The sequence below is a fragment of the Phaethon lepturus genome, unplaced genomic scaffold (assembly GCF_000687285.1).
Source record: "Phaethon lepturus isolate BGI_N335 unplaced genomic scaffold, ASM68728v1 scaffold19368, whole genome shotgun sequence".
Lineage (NCBI taxonomy): Eukaryota > Metazoa > Chordata > Aves > Phaethontiformes > Phaethontidae > Phaethon > Phaethon lepturus.
The window spans coordinates 50,517-70,907 of NW_010555896.1; the positions used below are offsets into that span (position 1 = coordinate 50,517).

Genomic DNA, 20,391 nt, shown 5'->3' on the forward strand with positions numbered 1-20,391 from the left:
GAGCTCAGAATATAACCGTAGGGTACAGGTCGCAAACACTCCTCTAGTTTATAGGCCACATTAATTCCCTTTAAAATGTGCTTACTTTCCTATTAAAATAATCTTTAAGGAAGCACTACTTAACCCTAGCAAAAGTCTTTCAAAAGCTATAGCTTGGCAATCTGAACAAAACTGACTACATTAGTAAAACCACAAAACACGACCAAAACCAACAACTAAGTAAAGCAGCTACCCCATGGCCAAGCCCAGCCTTACTAATGACTTACGAAGAGATTTAATTCATCAAGCTAAACCAACAGAGTGCACAGATGCTGTGGAAATCCTGAGCACTCAGGGCCCAGGTGGGGACAACCGCGTTTGAATCGCCCGAGGCCGAGGTGGCATTGGGATTTCTGCCTCGTAGCGCGATGGAGACGTCCCAGTTGCCACCCGGCGTGTGCACCTCGACGGCCCTCCCTACAAGCCTGGCGAGATGAAGGGATCGGCGCTCATCCCAGGCACTTGCCAGCTTTGCCACGCCGGCGACATTAGGCAGCCGTAGGCTTGCCGATTCCCTTAAAGCAAGAGGAGAAACATTCCCAGGAGAGGGGGAACAGAAAGTCGTTAGCATGGGAGGCGCAAAGCCTCTCACCGTCATGCCTGTAACAGGATTATACTCCACTTGGGGCAAATCGTTGTCTCTGCTTGCCGCAAACTGAAAATAAAACTTCAATGTTTGAATTTTTTAGTTTTTACCTAACAGTTAAAATGGACCATATCAGCTTAACATGCATTTAAAAAAAAAAAAAAGGATAAAAAAAAGTATTTACTTGCCATTTCTCCATTTACGTTCTCTGATTATAAAACTTTCCAAAGCTGGCAGAGGGCAGCTCTGATTTGCAGTGCTTCACCTTTTGGCGAGCATTTACTTTTGGCATTTCCCTTAGGACTGACAGTGAAAATAGGCCAGACAGTTTCATCTTCCGCATCTCAGTCATTATCAAATACGCCAATATTTGGACTGGAAATCACTGCAGGACACATTTCAAACCTTAGCCAGATGTTCTACGACAAAATACCCACGCAGAGTACAGTTTAACTTCAACATCCTCAACAGTTTAGCACTTTCTCAAGTTTCCCAGACTTGCAGCGGCCGCGATGTTCTCTCCACATTCAGCTCAGCATAATTACCCTGTAAAAACCACTATCTTGGCATTTTTTTCTCCCCCTCTTTTTGCCATGGTTTTTTTTATTTCCACAGTGCCTAAAAGTCCCAGTGGAAGTCCTAGTTGCACCATGCTGGACTCTGTATAAAGACGCAGCTTTGCACAATTGTGGCTTTGAAGAATTTGGTGCATCCATGGACAAGATGAGGAGGAGGAACGAGGAAGAAACACGAACAAGACATGAAACGGTTGATGAGCGTTCTCCCAGTTCGTTAATGACTGAGTTGGGGACCAGAACTAGACGCTGCTCAAACCTCTCACCTCACCCTTCTCCAAAAAATACCAGTTCAACCCCAACAAAGACGCCAGAGCTTATCTTTCTCTCTGCCCCTGTGCACAGGTAAAATTAACCTGGTGATGCTCCTGGGTGCAGGAATCTTTTTCTCAGGAGTTTTCACGCTTTCAAAGAAACCACCCATCACCTTGCAACCAAAAATCAAACAAGTTTGTGAATATTGTTTGTTTCACTCGAGTTCCCCCCAAACTTCTCTTAAGTCCTTGTTTCCGTTTTACACCCGATATGATACCAGTTTAGCAGCGCCATTTCCGATTTGTACAGAGAGCAGGTTTCTTTGGTCACCAGCAATGGTTTCTGTGTAGCAGGGAGACAAAGTAACGTGATTTTTAATATTGCCAAATTTAGGCACCAGGGAAAACTTTAGGTAAAAATCAGTTTTAATTAGAAACAAAATAAGCCTAACCCACACGGAGTTTCTAGCTTTTATAGCTAGGACTCCCAGAAATTCCTCTTCTCACCCCCCTCCAAAGCGCCTATCTGCTTTTCCCCTCTGAAATCTTGGCCGGAAAAACCCAGATTCGTTTCTGAGCTCACCGTGGGTTTTGCAGCCTGACCCTTCAGAAGAGGTGCAGCACCGGTGCTCACAGCCCACACAAGCTCCCTGCGTGGCAGCACGTTCCACGGCCACAGCTGTGAGAATCCAGGAACGTATTTGATAACCCCTTATTAAGCTGCAAGGAGAAGCCTGGAAAAATAGCCTTTAAAAGTATCAAAACTCCAGAAGAAAAAAAAAAAAACAGGAAAAAAAGAAAATCGTAACTATTTAAAAATATATTTTTTAAAAACAACAGTCTTTCAGCCGTGTATGACAATCAACATTATCCATTTTACTGCAGTACAAAAACTTAGGAAAAGCTAATACAATCACAGTTTGACATAAATAAGGTCATCAACGTCCAGGCACACCACCACTACGGCTGAACTGCTGCTCCCCGTGACTGCACTGCCTTGCAGGCAGGGAGGGAGAAGAGATTATCAAACATTTAAATCCTTTTTAGCCACCAGGATTGCATGGTTCTGGGGGTGAAGTATGGCAGCAGTTCTGCTTTGTATAAAGAGGTTATACTTCTGGTATTTAAGTTTTTGTTATGGGTTACAGAACTCGAAAAAAAAAATTTTTCTAACAGGTATTTGAACACTCAGTTAAAGCCTGGATGAAACAACTTGTCCTGTTTAATTTCACCAAGAACATTAAAATAAAGGAATTTATAATTAAAAGGGGTTTTTTTGTGTTTTTTTTTTTTAATAATTGCTATATTAAAGATAAATTTCTCATTCACACAAGGCCATGATTTGTATTTATTTCCCCACAAGAGTATCTGGATTTAAAAGTCTTCATTTTCCCCATAAAACAATTGGTTTTGAACCTCGAAGTCCTTACAGCCTCGGTGCCTCTCTCTGCTGTTCCTCCTTTTCACAAAGTTCTGCTCATGTTTTCCTTCGGTTAGTACGTTAGTCCAATAACGCACCCCAGAGAGTACCAATTTTATCATAACTCTTTGCTTCTCCCCCGCCCCGCCATGATCACAGTAGATGATCTCCAAGCAGATAAGCCATGGCTGAAAAATACATCCTTCTTCTCTTTAAATACACTTTTATTTTCCATCCACTGAAGCTGTAAGAACACCCTGCAGATCCTCACTCGTTTCTCGGTCCCCGCCAGGACACCCAGCAGATGCTCTTTTTTAGCCCAACCTCACTTAGCCCAAACTTTCCCCTCCCTCAGTTCCTCGCCTGTACTTTATTCTCACCTCCTCCTTCAAGCAAAGCCAACCTCTGGACAGCTTACACAATCAAAAGATCCCAACAAAAAACATACTGTAAGGCGAGTTGCCTGTCTAGCCCATAGCTAAAGGCTAAATTTGTCAAAATTACACCCTTGGCAGCACTAGCAGAAACGTGTCCAGGGCATCTCACCGGCACTCACTCTCTAAGGCTCCACAGGTTTGACCTGCGGTTCCCATTTTAACTCAAAAAGTGATTTACTTTTTTCATTTTCTGGCCAGGTTCAAGTGATTTTTGCACGTATAAGAAGGTACCCACCTCCCCATCCTATATACAAATTACAAAGTATTTTGTGTTACTGAGTACATGTAATGATTTTGCTTCTCTAAAATGAGGATCACCACTAAATAAAGACTCAGTCTTGATATTGCCCTACTTGAAGGTAGCAAGAATCCAAGTCCTACAAATGCAGAAATTCTAGTGGAATCCCTTAGTTCCAGACACAGACTGGGGATATAAATGGCCATCCGGGAGCTGCCATCCATGAGCCAGCGTTGCCAAGCCACTCCAAAACTCTGTCCCCTCCACTTACAACGCAGCACTATCTGTCCCCAAATCCTGCTGCAGACAGAAAAAGTTGGGAAGTATTAACATGAAAGTATTTGAAATTATCATTCTCTCTAATTATAAATATCTCACAAGGCAAAAAGGACTTTTAGAAAGAGAGCTCTGTGTGATAGAGTTTATAAAACTTCAAAGGGAATGTGATATGATAACACTTAGCACTTCTAGATACCACTTTACATCTTCAAAGCATAGCCAAATCATTAACTAATTAATCTTCAAAGAACAGCACAAACACTCAGTGAAAAAAAAAAAGGAACTACTGAACATAATTGCTCATTATAAAAGAGTTTCCTACAGTCCTCCTCTTTAGCATTACATTTATTGAGCTGCAGACCTCATGGTTCTCACCCCGCAAAAAAAGAAAAGTTGTAATTTTCTGTGCAACACGCATACTGCAGTTCTTCTCTGACAAGTACCTCCCTTAAAAATAATCACCATGAAGATACTTTAGTGTTCCCCAGAAACAACAGCAGAAAGTGAATGTGTTTATTTTACAAGTAGACATTCTCTAACTCTCCAGACCTACAAATCTGATCCAGGATTTTCTGAGTCAAACTGTATTCTGGCTCACGCGTTTTCTCCAGAAAAAAAGCCTCTGCAGCTCAAACCCAATTAAAATTCTGCTGATGGCATGAGCCAGGACAGAGCCCAGCTCGCTCTTTTATTTTGGGCTTCTTTTGACTCTGAAGGGCAAAGAAGTAAAAAAAAAAACTTTCATTTTAAGGGATGAGCCCAGCTTCCTTGATTAAAAGGATTTGGAGTGGGGGTATTAACTCATCTGCTCAAATACCTCCCAACTATTTTAACTCACCCAAGCTATCAGTTTAAAGTACAGCAATGCAAGGAACATGACCAAGGCTCTTTAAATGATCAATGTGTCAAATAAGGCACAGACAAAAGTTATCAAGCAAGCTGGTACCATCCCTGCATATGGCTGGTGAAAAGTCAGGCTGCTAAAGCTGCCTGACTTGAAACAGACATTTCAGCACTTTGAAGGATGAGAAGAAGAAAGATTTACTGTTCCTTGTTTATTAAAAAAGAAAAAAAAAAACACCCAAGGAATCTTGATAACATAATGCACTGGCTCTGGGTAAGACTTTGTCATCTAATAAAGGACTACTCGTACCAGCAAGGACAGATCTAACTCACTGAAGCATGTGATTCCATCTGAAGAATAAAGATTCTCTCCTTATCTGTTTTGTAGTACTGGCTAAAAGTAATCCAAACAGAAAACTCAAGCCAAGATAAAACAAAACCTTTTCAAGACATTAAAAAAAAGTCACCTAGTATCAAGAAAAAAACTGGCAAATCATTATTTTTTCAGGGTTGAGGAAAGAGAAGTACATCTACTTCTTTCTTCTTCCTCCCTTCCCCCAGATTAATGTTTATTTACTCTTTATATTATAAAAATCCAATAGAACACTGCAAAAAAGTGTTCTTTATTTTTGAAAGTTTCACAAGCTACACTACCCTTCTTAACACTTTGTTCAGACCAGAAGCTGAAGTTGTTGTCTGCAGCGAGGGCTCTCCCAGGCTCTGCTCCTGTGGCTCGCCCGGAGTCTGTGGTCCAAATTCCATTCCCTTCCAACACCTACAACTTCGCCACTCTAATCCCACTTTCTTACGCTGTGCGCAGGGCGGGCCAAGATTAACATCTAAAGAATTGAGATCGAGGCCGAACGCAGCAGAGTTTAAATTTATGTTTTGTTGTTTTTATAGGCTGGATTATTTAAACTGCAAAACTCATGTGGGAAAAGAGACACACTCATGGGAATTTTTTTTTTTTTGCATTAAGAATGAAATGATCAGCCCATATGGGAAGACAACCTGCTTGATGGACAGGCCAGGCTGGTTTTGGAAACTGTAGGCAAACTAGGGAAGAGCACAGGAGCTCCTGCTTCTGGGCTGGAGGAGCAGAGGGCTTTCAAACCATTCCTCCAGGAGGCTGATGTGCTGGTCCTCCCCATCACACTGCATCCAGTGGGAAAGCCAGTATGACATGATTTTGGGGAAGCTGTGGCTTCCCATCCCACCTTTAAGTCCAAACGAGCAAGGCAGGAGAGGAAAACCACAATCAAAATACCCAGATGTACCAACACCTCAGGCTTTTTAGAGCAGAAAAATAATTCAGACTAAGGTAGAGTTTGAATTCAAAGTGCAACAGATATTCCTCACTAGCTCTGCGGGAGGCCACTGACAAGAGAAGTAAGAAAAACATGATATTCGAGAAACCTTTTTCTTGTTTGATCTTTGTCCTCTTTCAAAGGCAGTTTTAGTTTAGAGTAATGAATGCACAGATGTAGATTTATCCAGAAACAGCTCCTGTGCAAAGTGCTCTGTCCTAAGTGCATCTTCGCAGGTAAGCGGTTTCACAGAACTAGGTCGCTGCAGAAATAAGAAAAAATTAAAGACTTTTGAGAGGCAGATGACACTAAGTAAGTAGTTTTAAAAACCATTTCTAACCTGACGGCCATCTTCACAGCTGTAAGGATACCCGTGCACCAACGGCACTCTGACCTTCTCACCAAAACTGCTTCCCGGTCTGTTTATATCCCCAGTCTGTCTCAAGCCAACTATTGTCTTAGACCATGAATTCCTCTGGGCAGAGACGGGTCTTTTGGCACAACAGGCCGTGGCCCATGACTACGTACCACCAACACAATACCCTCCACCCGCAAAACAAACACCCAGCCTCCTGCCCCTAAGCCTTTCCCACACCCAGTTTAGTCCAAAACCCAAATACTTCCGCGGTGATACAGGGACAATGCTTTGGACGACGGCGATGTCCAGCTCCACGCCAGCGTTGCTCTGCTCGACCCTCCTGGCAGCCACCCTTCCCCGAAGCCACACCAGCCTGCTGTTTGGTGGCCGGGGTGGTGGACCTCATGTGGTTTAGATGTCCTCAACCGAGGACTGGGGAAGGGAAGGTGGGAACCGCAATCTCACAAGCTTTCAAACACCTTCGCACAAGGAGGTGAGACTAAGGGTAGCTTGCCTACAGAAACTTCTAATTTCACGAAGTGTGTACCCAGTATTAACTTTTGTTTCTCAAATAAACCTGTTTCCATCTCATTTTTCTGCATCAATTCAGTCTTCCCACTCCATTTCTGTCTTATAGGCATTTTCTCACTAATAAAAAAACATCCCCCCAGGCTGTGTTTTTGAGAGCTGCTAACAGGAAAGCCAGAGGAGAGTCTGCTGTCAATAAATCCTGAAGCACTTCCCTGTTCTCACTATCACTCCAATTCCCTCTTCTCGCCTGCTGCCCTTTTCTGCCAGCGCCATTTTTTGAAGAGACTCCTTTCATCAGGAAGCTTTCAAGCTGGAGGCAAGGGAAGAGGAGGCACTCGAGTCTTGCAGTCGAGCCAGGACAGCGAGAAGCTTGAACATGTGCTTGCTTTGTTTCTGTGAGAATTCAAACCAGAAATCTAAAAAAATAGTTAAGGGAAACTACAGTTTATTTGTTTTCCACAACTCGAGAAGAAGGAATATTTCTTTAATACTTTTTTTACATCCATCTTCTGCAGTAGAAAAAGAATGTGGGTTTTTTTAACTTAAATAAAAAACATTGATTCATTCAATGCTTTCCTAACAGTGCCTGAAAATTTGCTTTCGAAAATTATTTTGATTAATCAACAACTGCATGTATAAGTTGCTTACTTGTTTGGTTTTTTTTTAATAAAGAGAGAGCTTATGAGTAAAACAAAGCCCAGCAAATCATAGTAAGTGAACAAAGACTGCCTATCTTTAGGATGGAAAACTCAACACAAATTATGGTGATGAGATGTATGTCAGGAAATTAGCTTGTCTGGCCAGCACCTGCATTCAAGATGTGGTATATAGTGGGTGGGATGGAAAGAACCTATGGGGACTGCTCTTTTTGCTAATGGTTTTTACTTTTTCTTTTTAGATTTCGTTAGAAATCCAGAAAGCAAAGCTGTCAGAAGGGACGGAGTTAGAGAGGCTAGAGAGAAATCTGGGGTCCTTTTATCTTCTTTGTTGCAAGATGCACAAATGCTCTATGCGTGGTGAGGATGGAATGACGGGTCTGCCATTTCATCAGCCAAGTTAAAAAAACAAATCAGTATTTTATTCCAAAACACACATGAAAATTAAAATTAAAAAAGCGTTCTCTCAAATTTGCATTACTTGTCCAAAAAGAAATAAATCACCAAATAAAAAAAAACCCCAAACTTAGTTTAAATGAACTCCACAAACAAAGTCTATAGTGTTCTCTAATTTACAACACTAAGGCATCGTAAAAAGGTGAAAAGTAAGATGGAACAGCTGTACAAAACTATGACTAAAAAAACCTGAAATCCATGTATTAATTCAAGTTGACTAGAATGCAAAAAAAAAAAAAAAAAAAGAAAACCTTGCTGCACTGGAGGACCAAAAGCTGAATTTTTCAGGGATACGTCAGATGTATTTTGGTTCTAAGCATATTTCTACCTCCTAAAGTACATCAAGCAAATGCAATGACTGTCAAGATGAAAATGCCCTGACAAGGCAAAGAAGGGAAATATTTTAGGATGTCCTTATATTTTGTAGTTTTTGCATATCACTGCAAACTCAGCCTCACATTAGCTGAACTCAGCTAAGGAGATCAGAGAAGCTTCTTTGCACGGCCCCTTCAGTAGCTGACACTACTGATGCCAAAGCAGACAGGCCTACGAAGGAAAGTGCCTTGGGAAAAAAAAAAAGGAAGAAATAAAAAGTGCATAAACCACAACAAAATTATCCATGGTGGGCTGGAATAAAGTCTTCATGACATTTTTATAAAGTACTTAGTCTAAGGGCATTACTTTAGGTATCTTCTTCCAATCATGAAATCTCAAATTAAAAGCAGTGTGACAGTTTCAAGGAGAAATAAAAGCTTGTTGCTATGGCAATCAATGCTAATTCTCTATGCCAAGGAAATGTTAAAGTCTAATGGAAAAAAAAAACCCTCAGATCTACAACAGAAGGAAAATACCCAAAACTCTACTACTTACCGGAATTTAAGTCACGTCCAGGATTGAAGGCTCTGCTGTTGACAGTGGTAGACAGTCTATCACAGCTAATGGTTCTAGAAACGTTGGTGTTAAAATTTCCATCGAATCTGAAAAGAAAAGAACAGGATTAGCAATCTAGAACTATCTATTAAATCTACACAGCGTTTACAACAGAAACGCATTTTTTGAAAGTTCAAAGAAAAATAATTGTTTTGGAAACTCCAACATTATACATGTTTTAAGGGTCCAGGAAAAATTCTGAAACCCCAAACTAGAGGGTATAAGCTCATCACGGCCGGATTATGAGCTCTCTACAATGATACGTGGCATTTTCCTCCACAATATTCCTTGAAAGACAGGATCATAAGAGAGTGTGCTCCTTCATTCAGATTTAAACAGTAGAGGTTCCAGCTTGGGAAACGTGCGTAACATCCAGGCATGCCATCCGAAAGTGCCTCCTCCTGTTGTTGCACCAAACAGAGAGACTCTTTCACCAGTACTATTATTTCAGCTTTCATTTAAAAAAAAAAATATTCCAAGTGTCTTGCGTGAAGAGGATTTCCTCCTTCTGTCTTTACAAAAAAGATCTAATAGAGCAATTGTAAACCTGTTTTCTGTACCAAAACGTGAGGATTTACATTCCGAAGAGCAGAAGGAACCTGACAGCCTGAAGTTGTGTTACATTTTGGTTAGGTTAAATAATTCAAATACATTCATAACTCTAACGAAAAAAGTATTCTAGTGCATAGTTCTAATGACAATAAAATCTAATTAAACCAATGCCTTAACAAAATTCAAATAAAAAGGGTTTTAAAGGGTTACAAATATTTGGAAACACTTCTGAAGCTTTCGAGGACTTAAATGAAGTTTTGTATCATTTACATAGGCCAATTTTATCTGTTAGCATTTTTGTGGCCTTGAACATTTTGATGACATTTGACTTGTGGCGTGATTATTCTAGTACTTCAAAAAACTATTTACTCCGTATCACAGAATTTTTCTACCATCAATCTATTCCTAAGAAATTACAACAAACTAAAAGCGAGGTCTGCATAAAACCCCGCCCTGGAAGAAAAGCCTCAGTAGCCTTTCCGGCATGAAAGCTGATAGGAAACAAGTCTTGGAGAAAAACTGGGCAGAGTATGGGTTTGTTCAACACTGTCAAGGCTAAATCAGCAAATTACACAAAAAACAGCTACATCAAAAGATACCAACCAACTTATTTCATATTAATGGCACATCAATCATGGGCGTACGTCTATATAAAATTCACCCAGTGCCATTGTAATGTTTTCCATTTACCTCAATGCATGTGTATATTATATATATGCTTAAGGTTCGTTATGTAGTTGCTTATTGTCAACTGTACTTAATTGCTTAAACCGATGTTACATTTTTGCATGCACGTATACGTACACATACATAAATGTATATGTACACATACCAACACACCCACATCTGTATGGTATCACATAGTCAAGGCCCAGAATATCGCAAGCGAAAATGGTATGAAGAGCAAGCACCGTTCTTCAACCAGAAGGTTGAAGAATTTTAGTTAAGAAATTAAAATCCAGCAAGTTGCAACTACTTCAGATATGGTGTCCAGTGAGAATGGGAAGACACCAGTTTTCTGGTTCTGTCCTTTAGAGAGTGTTTGCTGTAAGGGCTGGGGTTCGTAGATGCAAACAGACAATAATACAGTGTGCTTCTAAATCATCCCCTTAAAACAACAATTAGCAGAAACAAAAACCACAGACAGATGGAACTGGTTACCACAAGGAAATTTCAAGTTACGACTACAGGAAGCAAGGCTTTTTAAGCAAACTAAAACTCTCCTAATCCAATATATTTTCTTTCAGCCCAATTCAAAATAATTTCATCCTACGGGGAGCTGCAGCTGCCCCAAGTCAGCCAGATGCAGGATTTGCCGAGAGCCTCCATCTCTTGGTTTATGGAGTCCTCACACGCGGAACGTAGGAAAACCTTTTATGACTTAGAAGTGAAAACTAACTAAGAAAAAGAAAAATGTTTGTTAGTAGGCTTAAGACCACCACCTCTGTGGGTGACTAGATCCACTTCCAGACATTTTAGCTTTACAAAATGAGAAAAACGCTCCTGAGAGGCGTGCTGGAGCTCACTGTGAGCAGCACTGCTGTTGCGTTCACAGGCCATGAGTTTGCCTTTTGTTCATGATCCATGCCTGTATAACCATATTTAAGGTTGGGATTTTTTTTTTTTATTTTATTTTTTTTCTTAAAGCTGAGGTTTAACTTCTGCTATCAGTGAAGAGTACAGCATAGCCTTCTCACAAGTTTAGAAATTTGCCTTTCAAGTACGGAAGAAATTTCCTGAGAACTTACTATTAAACTCCTTAATGATCTTCTGAATTACAAATAAGTAAAATAGTCTTTTATGCAAATGCATAAGAACACTGAGTTCTTTGGTCTTAATATCAGATTAAACTTTATGATTCTTGTAGAGTCACAAGTAGTCTCATTTTACACAGCTAGAGCTCATCAGACTAGATGTTCCATTTGAAGAAGCTCTAATCAAACTGAATTTTTGAATATGCAACAACCGATCACTGTTGATTACTAACGGCTTAAGTTGAGTATCTTCACTGCCACATAGAAATATCAATGAAAACAGTGTGTCTTTAAACGGGCAAGCTTTAAAATTAGTTTAATCTATATCCATAAACACTACACTCATCTTAAACTAACCGCATTATTCTTAAAGGAGATGAATGAGACTACCAGTGAACAGTTGGTTATTGAGGCACCAACATTTTTTGATCCCTTCTCAGACCTAGACTTAAGAAGGAAAAAAAAAAAGGGAGTCACACATATTTGGAGATTAATTAACTGCCCTTCTCCCTACACTTTAAATTTATGTAGAATAAACGCAGTTTAAACATAGCTCTATCAATTTTGGTCAATATTTTTAATACACATATATAAATACTGGGGGAAAAAAATGTATTTTTCAGCTGCAACCCTTCTACCATATAGATGCCAATGTACATGAAGAGCACAAGTTTTTGCGTCGGGGAATCCCAGAGCAGTCTGTACACACATTCTCCCTCTCATGTCTTTACAGCTATTTTACATACCTCAGTCTTTTGACACAGTCGGGTTACCGTACATAAACACAAACGTTTAACTCCTCATCCCCACCTAACACACACAATTACAAACTTGCTTGTCACTGGAGAAACATCTTTAATTGTGGCAGCTGCTCAACACACCAAAACCCCTCAGCGATGAGCGAAGTGAAAAATGCCATATACAGCGGGAACAAGAGCAGGCCGCTAAATTCCTTGCTCTACAAAAAGTACTGTGGGTTCCTTATTGGATGCAGATGTTTGGGGCTTTTGGTATTTTATCCAAAACAGCCTAATCAACAGCACTCCATTGGCACTGGTGTTTTGATTGGAGACTCGGAGAGGGGCAAAAAGCTTTTGACGATCTTCTGCATTGTCCTCGCTCTTCACGGCCAGGCAGAGAGAGAAACGGATGGGCAGACAGAGAGACAGGCCTCCTGTCTGCTTGATCAGACCCCACCGCCATCGGGTTGTAAGATGGAGGGATGCTACGTCAGACACCAAAAGCGGCCAAACTGTGACGGCGCAGAGCTCTACATGGGATCATCCACTCCGCCGGGAGCTCCTTGTTGAAATTATCGTCAACCCACTCTCTGAAAACTCCCCAAAGCCCTCTCCATCGAGGAAAAGGCTTGACATTTCACAGGAATGTCTTTCTCGGATCAAGGCTGTGGCTTTTCCTATCCCCATTAAAATGTAACCACTTCAAAAAGTTACAGCTCCTACCAAGCAAGCAAAAATGTTGTTGCCTCTCAAGACTAAGAATGATTGATAAAGAACGGGTTTCTCAAAAAGCATGCTTATCTTTGGGCAAAACCAGACGGAGAAGAGCTAGAGACTGCAAATTAAACATTTCCATGCTAAAGAAACACTTCCGAGGAATATTAAAGAACCAACTCTTAGGGAAAAATAATGACTTTTCAGGATGTTAGTAAATTGTCCCGGTGCTCCCATCAAAATCTATTAGTGATGGCAACAGGATACCTTGTTGGCAACTAACATTATTCATGCCTCAGAACTCGGGCAGTAAATGCTGGGGTTTAATTCAAAATCATCTGGAATCTCCCTCTCGATGTTATTTTATGCCAAAAGTCACCGCTCACACTCACTCGAAGTGACGTACGCATCCTGACATGCACTTCTCACACTACCCAAACTACTTGCTTTAAATTACCCAGTGGAGAAGTTGTATGTGTTTTGATTCAAAATGTTGAGTGTATCACTGCATCACTTCTTAGTACACACAAAGCTGCCAAACTGAATTTCGGCTCTCTCGGTCATGATAGATGTTAACATGGGGTTTCAAGCAGGTGAACACCAGGTCCGATTCTGGCATGCCTTCTAGGGAAGGCGAGAATAAATGTTATCACCCTCAACTGTCCCTCCACGGGTGCTCCCGCTGTCCCGAACCGATCGTACCACAGGCCAAGGGGATCGGGGTTTCAGGTATAAATACCTATTTATATTGCGTTTTCTACTGGAGCATGCTGAAGCACTTTAATGCAAAAATCAACAAAGCCCTCAGCTTTTCTCAGTATGCAAGTATTATGTTACCCATCAGGAAAATGAAGACATAGATACCTAAATAATCTGCAGCAGAGCCAGAAAAGGAAAGCAAGAAATTACTGCAGCCCAGCCCTCCTTTCTTATAAATAAAATAGGCAGAAGAAGAACTGTTTTAAACCCCATAAATTAAAGAACAGCCCTCAGACAGACCTGTCACCCTACAGCAAGGACTGCTCCAGACTGAGCTATGTGGGATATCTACCTTGAATCTCTTCTCAGGTGCAGTTTGCCTTAAAAACGAACTTTCGCGCCTTGCAATGAAGTGTATTTTTAAAGTGTGACTCGTTCCATGACTCAAGGACCCTGAGGGGAGACCAGCTCCCACCGCAAATGTAGGTCCTCAGAAAACCAAGACCAGAAACTGGGCAAAGGCAGTGCTGTGGCAAATTCATATTGCAATATTTGCAATCATTTTAATTAAACTGAAGAAGTTTCCATGTGCTTCTTTGGGATGCCTTTAAGACGTTTCAATTAAGAATGCGCTATTAAGCTATTTGGCAATCTTCACCATTAAAGCACCAATTAAAACTAAAGCCTCAACACTGCCATGTGGCGTTTACAGTAAACGCTTATATTCTTGGCTGGAACTACTGGTTTTACCTTTTCTACAATCTATTTATACCTTGCACGTTTTCCACACAAGTTTCAAACCGTACAAACCTTCCCATCACTTGCTTTGGGAGAGGTTAAAAACCCCAAAACGGTAATATTTTAAGATTTGTAGGCAAGCATTGATCATCCTTTCTCTGCATAAAGAAGACTTAATTTTTACCAGTGCCTCCCACTTTCGCCAGCAGCAGGACTATGAGGTGGACGGTAAAAGCAACAGCTGACCGAGGTCTCCTCTGAGATTTGGCCCAGCATGTTCTAGGTGGTAACACCACAGCCAACACTTTTAGTGGCCATGGTGGTGTTGGGTCGATGGTTGGACTTGATGATCTTAAAGGTCTTTTCCAAACTTGATGATTCTGTAACTTAGGAATTCCTCCGAAATACTCACCAAAAAAACACAACAAAATCTGTATTTAGATGTAATTAGGTTTCATACTTACTTGAACGAGAGCAAAAGGCATTGGCCAAAATCCAGTTTCCAGACAGGCCACCCCATCCCCCTTTCCCTGCCTCTCTCTAAAAGGCCCTTCCTTCTGGATTCGCTTTAATGAACAACCGCTCGAAACTGCATCCCGAGGGAGCAAACAGAGCTGCGACTCCCACTTTGATCTCCTCCCCATGGAGAAACGCGCTCCCTGCCTAGCTTGCAAGATGTTCATTTGATTGACGTTTGCTCTGATGTGCAAACTGCTTTGAACTTCAGACATTAAATTCCCATCAGGCTGCACTCATTTTTATTCTCCTTCAACAGGATTTACAAGCAGGAGATCAGCAAGTGTAGAAGATAAAATAAATTTGCAGAAGCTTTGAATCTCACATCAAAACAGTGCTCAAGTGAGCTCCAATCGGATTTTGTTCAGCCTGAATTTACAGCGTAAATCAACCTCTTTTGTACAGTTTCAATTTAGGGAAAAATGAGGGAACTGCATATAAAATGACACTTGAGCAGCTACTGAGGGGTTCTCATTGTTTCAAGACTCATTTCTTTCCCTCCCTTTCCGTTCATACAAATTTAAAGCTGATTTTTGTATGCAAATGAAATTACATAAGTTCATTGAAAATTCAGCATTTCCTTTGGCATTCACAACTAGGCATGTTTGCCTGATTGTAAAGCGAGATTTTAACTCCTGTTTTACATACTTAAAATAAATACATAAATACATGGTTTCCACCGCATCTAAACAGAATTCTGGAAAATAATGATTTTACGAATAAATGCCACAAAAAAAAAAGCTACTGAGGATTCAGTTAACCAGTTTGTTCTGGCAAGGCATAGAAGTTGTTCCACTTATTTCAAAGTTGTTTTTCCAAGCAGTTGTTCCACTGCTTGAAAAAGTCAAAGTATACTTACCCTCAGATGTAAAGAAAGCGTATTATTGGAAGGAGGATTGCAACCCAGTAACACAAACTATTCCAAAATCCGCTTTTTCATGAGCAACTCTGCCCCATTCACAAAGCAAAAGCAACGGTCCAAGCGAGCAATTCCCTAAATACCCGCTACAGTTTATGGACAAAACAAGGGCATGCCAAGAGTAGCACTATGCACACTCCCTACATTTTCTAGAAACCCACATCCATTACTGTAGTCTGATACTCTGCAAGAACAGCAAATATATCTTAAATTTCATTTAGTGTGGCCCACCCACTTCTCCTTTGGAAGTACAGCTCTTCAGGTATTGCGGCAACTGAAGGAACTGAATGGGATTCCCGTTATCTCCCACTTAACTGCTCCAGAGAGGAAAGATAAACACAGAAAGAGCTGCGATAAAATTGAACTGCATTAGCAAATATTTAACCATCTGTTTAAAAACGAAAAAAACCCAGACCACTTCTGAAGGCGGTATCACAGTCAGGGAGTAAATGATTTTTCAAAAATACGTTTGTAAACTCACTTATTCAAACAGCTCTATTAATGTTTGCAACGCAACACTGCCAAGTAGTATATTTTACCAACAAATATTTCTCCATTCCATCTCCTTTCACGAATTTAGATAAATGCATTCCCTAAGCTCTTATCAGCATAGTTAAATAAAGAACAAAAATAGACTTCCATTTGAAACGTGTACGTTAGCAGCACAAGCAAGAGCATTAATGAACGGCAATGCGCCTCTCAACGTATGTTTTTTGGAGACCTGTGACAACTTTCCATAAAAACCAGCAGTGAAATTCCTTTCTGTCCTCCAGGGTAGGAGCAAAGGGAAAGGGGGCTGTTTCCACCAGCACACGTGCGTATTCACGTCCCACCTGCGGGTGCAGGGTTATCAGGGGACCGCCATCAGCCACGCCAGCCCTCGCAGCAGCAAAGCACCGCGCAGGGCGGCTTCCCGGCGCCGCGGCTCTGCCTTGCTCTTCCCGCTCAGGTTCCAGTCACAGGCAACTCAAGGAAACCATTTCCTACCTTCTCTCGCAGACACCTGAGGACATGAACTGCTGTAGAGTGTGATGGGTCTTAAAACTGGGCAGGAGAGAAGGGGGAGCGAGACTGGGTTAGGGAAGAATTTTTTTGGTCTCCCTTTGAAAGTATTGTCTCTGTTTCTTTGTCGGAAGAGCTGCACAGGCAGCTGCGTGTTTCCTCACATCTGAATCAGAACTTAGAGCCTCTCTTTTTTGGGAGGTAATCTTACTGCAGATACGCAGGGCTTTGCTACGTCGAGAAAACCACTGGAGTGTACTCTATGGCACCAACTCAGTAAAGTACCTACTTGCAACTGCATCTTCATGTGTACTTACCTAACTTTAACTTACCTGGCAAAACCTGGACTATCTAAAGCTACTTCTGAAAGTCACCTACACGAGCCAGGTAGCATCAATCACAGCTTCTCCTGAAAAAGGCATTTTGTATACCAGGTAGATGATGAATACTCAAACATTACACACATTATCAGACTTACTTTTTGTGGAGAAAGAGTTTGATTTTCTTTCATCTACAAATATTCAGTATAAAACACCTATTTGAACTACATGTTGCCATCCACTCCTACATCATCTGTACGAAGACAAGATATTTCAGTTGTCAGTCACAAGTCAGATCATGCTGACCTGCAAAGCTACAACCCCACGCAAAGCTAATGCTTCCAAACTCATTTCCCAAAACTTAATTTCTTAAGTTCCTATTTAGACACTTCTCACAACTGACACATATCCCTTAAGTTCCCACTGAAGGCGTGGGGAAGCTGCAGGTGCTCAGTACTTCTGACCAATAAAAACTGTGTATTTTTTCCAGTACCCTCTTGCTGACACTCTGCTGTGGCCCCGTCTGCACCGCACGCACATCAGGCCATTTCAGCTCCAAGAATTCCCACCTAGCTATCGAGGGCTTTCTCAGAAACGAACCATCTCAGGCATGACAAACAGGAGACATGCCCTTATACACAAAGGTATTTATCCTCTTAAGAAGGAAGACAGTTTAATTAAAACATTGTCTTGTAAATAACCACCCAATTCCATCATGACAGAGAATGTCTGGAGACAGCATGAAATCTCTTTCTCATGGCTTCTTCACCAACCTTTATTAGTGCGGAAACACAAAGTCTTATTTTCCCAGAGGGGCTTTCTTCAAGGATTAGAAGATGCATGTCACTTGACATCCATTTTCCTTATCTCCCATCAGTTTACCCATCTGTTTTGCTAAGAGCCCGGAGCATTTCATCCATATTAACTCTGTCTGGCTGGAGCGATGCCTCTTCTCAGCTGCTATGGGCCCTTCCTTGGTGCGACACACAGCCCTGGGAAAAGGAGCAACTCTCCAGGCTCTGACCCCACGGACACAAATATAGCCCAGACGGTTGGGCAGGTACCAGATCTTCGCACCATCCACTTCTGAGCCTGTCTGAAAGGTACGACCTCTGATTGCTCTTCTCAACTCTTGTCTCTCCCTCCATTGCCATCACGGCTTTTTCCATTCCCAAATCTTGATTAAGTAGAACTGAAAAGGCAAACAGCTATATCTGAAGCAAGGAACAGCAAAATCTAAAGAAAAACAGATAGCCCCTGTTCTGTTGCCTCAATTTAGCAGCCCACCTCTACTTACCAGTACTTGCATATATACTTAAGCATATGATACATTTGCATTTACATGAGCACACGCTTAAATGCTTTGGTAAGCTGGGTGAGTGTAAGCGTATGATTAAATGTTTATTGAATTAAGGCCTAGGGAAAAACTCCTTGCCAAAACCGCTCAATAACCACCAACCGCACTGCCTCATCAAGTCGATTTTGCATATTCTAATTTATTTATTTTTACCCCTTTCCAAAATGAGGTAGTTCCATTGCACAAACCCGTCCTGGTGGGGAGAACAAATATGTGATTGCTAGTACTTACACTAGTTAGGTCAGTATGTGCCGGGTACAATATAGCAACCAAAAGCACAGCCGGGCTGTTAATTTTAATTCAGAACTAGTCAGTATGGACTGGAATCAGTGTCACACGGAAACTTACTCATTTAGGCCCTTCACCATAAAAGCCAACACCGCATAATGGCAAGAGAATAAATATTGTTTTCCTTGTCATATCTAAACTAAACGAGCAATTTAAATGCCAGGTTCATTTTATATCCCAGTTTGTGCTCTGTTAGTCCTATTTCGTATCATTTATTTATAGTCACCAGGTGTGGTATTCTCATAGTTTATCTCGAGCAATGCGGCAAACTGTATTCTAAGCCAAAGCTCAGATTTTCAAGATAAACACAAGCAAATACAAGGCCACACATGGATTATTTCGTTAATGTGAACAACAAATATAAACTAAATAAAGATACCAAGCCTTTAAAAACACTCAAAATAAATCCTCTCTCTACACAATAGTTCATCATCTCTACTTTACACAGCTAGCGTAAATACCCTCCCGTGTAATTTTTCCAAAACAAACCCAAACTTGCTGCATTCCTAAAGCAATGTCACTAAGCTAGACAGCAGTGGAAAAGGCTGATGAGGGAAGCGCCCGACAACATGAAGTGCCCTCAGATTTACAAATGTCATCCTGCGTTTAGAGGCTGAACACCGTGTAATAAACAACCTTAAGTACTGCGGGACAAGCCTTCAAATCTACTTTTACAATATACCCTGAAGATAATGTGCTTCTGACACTGTTCTGGCACCAAATGTTTACCCAGGGCCACATGAGGAAACACCTCCCTACACCAAGAAAAAGAATACGGAGAGTTAAGCAGTTGTAACACGAATATTTCACAACTCCCCCGAAAGAAAAACCATAGCCCTAAGGACATATATTTTCAAGTTAAAATCTAAAGCAAGGTATCTCCTGAAAACAGCAAATAGCACAGACAAATCTGTGTCTTTTTCAATCTGGCCTCTTCTACAGCAGAAGCTAATAAATGCTGTAAACCAAACTATTATAATTACTATTGCTGTAACTCCAGCATTCTTCTGCCCAACACTAGCACACATCTTTTAAACGCCAAGGGTAACCAGTCACCTGAAAGCAGACTTAACATCTCACAAGTGCAGGCCTCCTCGTAGCTGGACCAAGTTAGTCCAAAAATTAAAGGTGCAAGAGTTCAAGTAAATCAGTAGCCTTCAAAATATGATCACACCACCAGGTGGGAGATATTTGTGTCTGTGTTTTAAAAATAACTCCAAAATCCGTGTTCAAACACTCATACATGTGTTTCAGTTCCCCAAAATCTGACCGTTATGGTAGATATCTTATACTTTTAGTATTTTCTATCAAAAATCTCAGTCTGTATTTCCTCCTTTTTAACCAGGCCTAGAGGTGACCGAGGGAAAGAAACGGGTATCCTAATGAGCAAGTAATCTTCTACTTTTATGGAAACCTTCTGCTTAAAAAGAAAGTTATCTCATTTTGACACTTCTATTAAAAATTCATCTCTTTGGGAGAGGTGGGGAGACAAGGACAGGTTTTGAGGTAGCTGACGACGCTGAGTGGGAGAACGGCGTGAGGTGCCCTCCTGGCATTTCAGGAACCACCACCTCCTCCCGCCCGGGTGAACCATTTGGCCCTCCCCTTTAGCAGGCTTGTGTCAAACGTAAGACCTAATAATGCCACCGTGGATATCAACGCTAGCTTTTTCCCCTGACATTTTTTAACCAAAGTGGGGAATCTCCCAGAAGGGAGATGCCACAGAGAAGGAAAATGAAAGGAACAGCAGGAGAGGCAGAAAGGGGCGAAACGACAACTGAAATGATGGCAGAAGCATTTAGACAATTGGGCAATTAAAAAAGCATAGCTCCAATAATAAGTCTGAAGTTAAGTTTCACAAGAAAGACATGTTTTTACACTCT

The 20,391-nt window shown here is 41.1% G+C and overlaps 1 protein-coding gene across 1 annotated transcript in view; it reads right to left on the reverse strand.

Moving 5' to 3' along the window:
* The window catches only part of CACHD1 (cache domain containing 1), a 61,356-nt gene that overhangs the window by 38,906 nt on the left and 2,059 nt on the right, over positions 1-20,391 (reverse strand). The window contains exon 2 of the mRNA XM_010292316.1: positions 8,850-8,956. Coding sequence (XP_010290618.1) covers positions 8,850-8,956 — 107 coding nt within the window. The remainder of the gene's footprint in view (positions 1-8,849; positions 8,957-20,391) is intronic.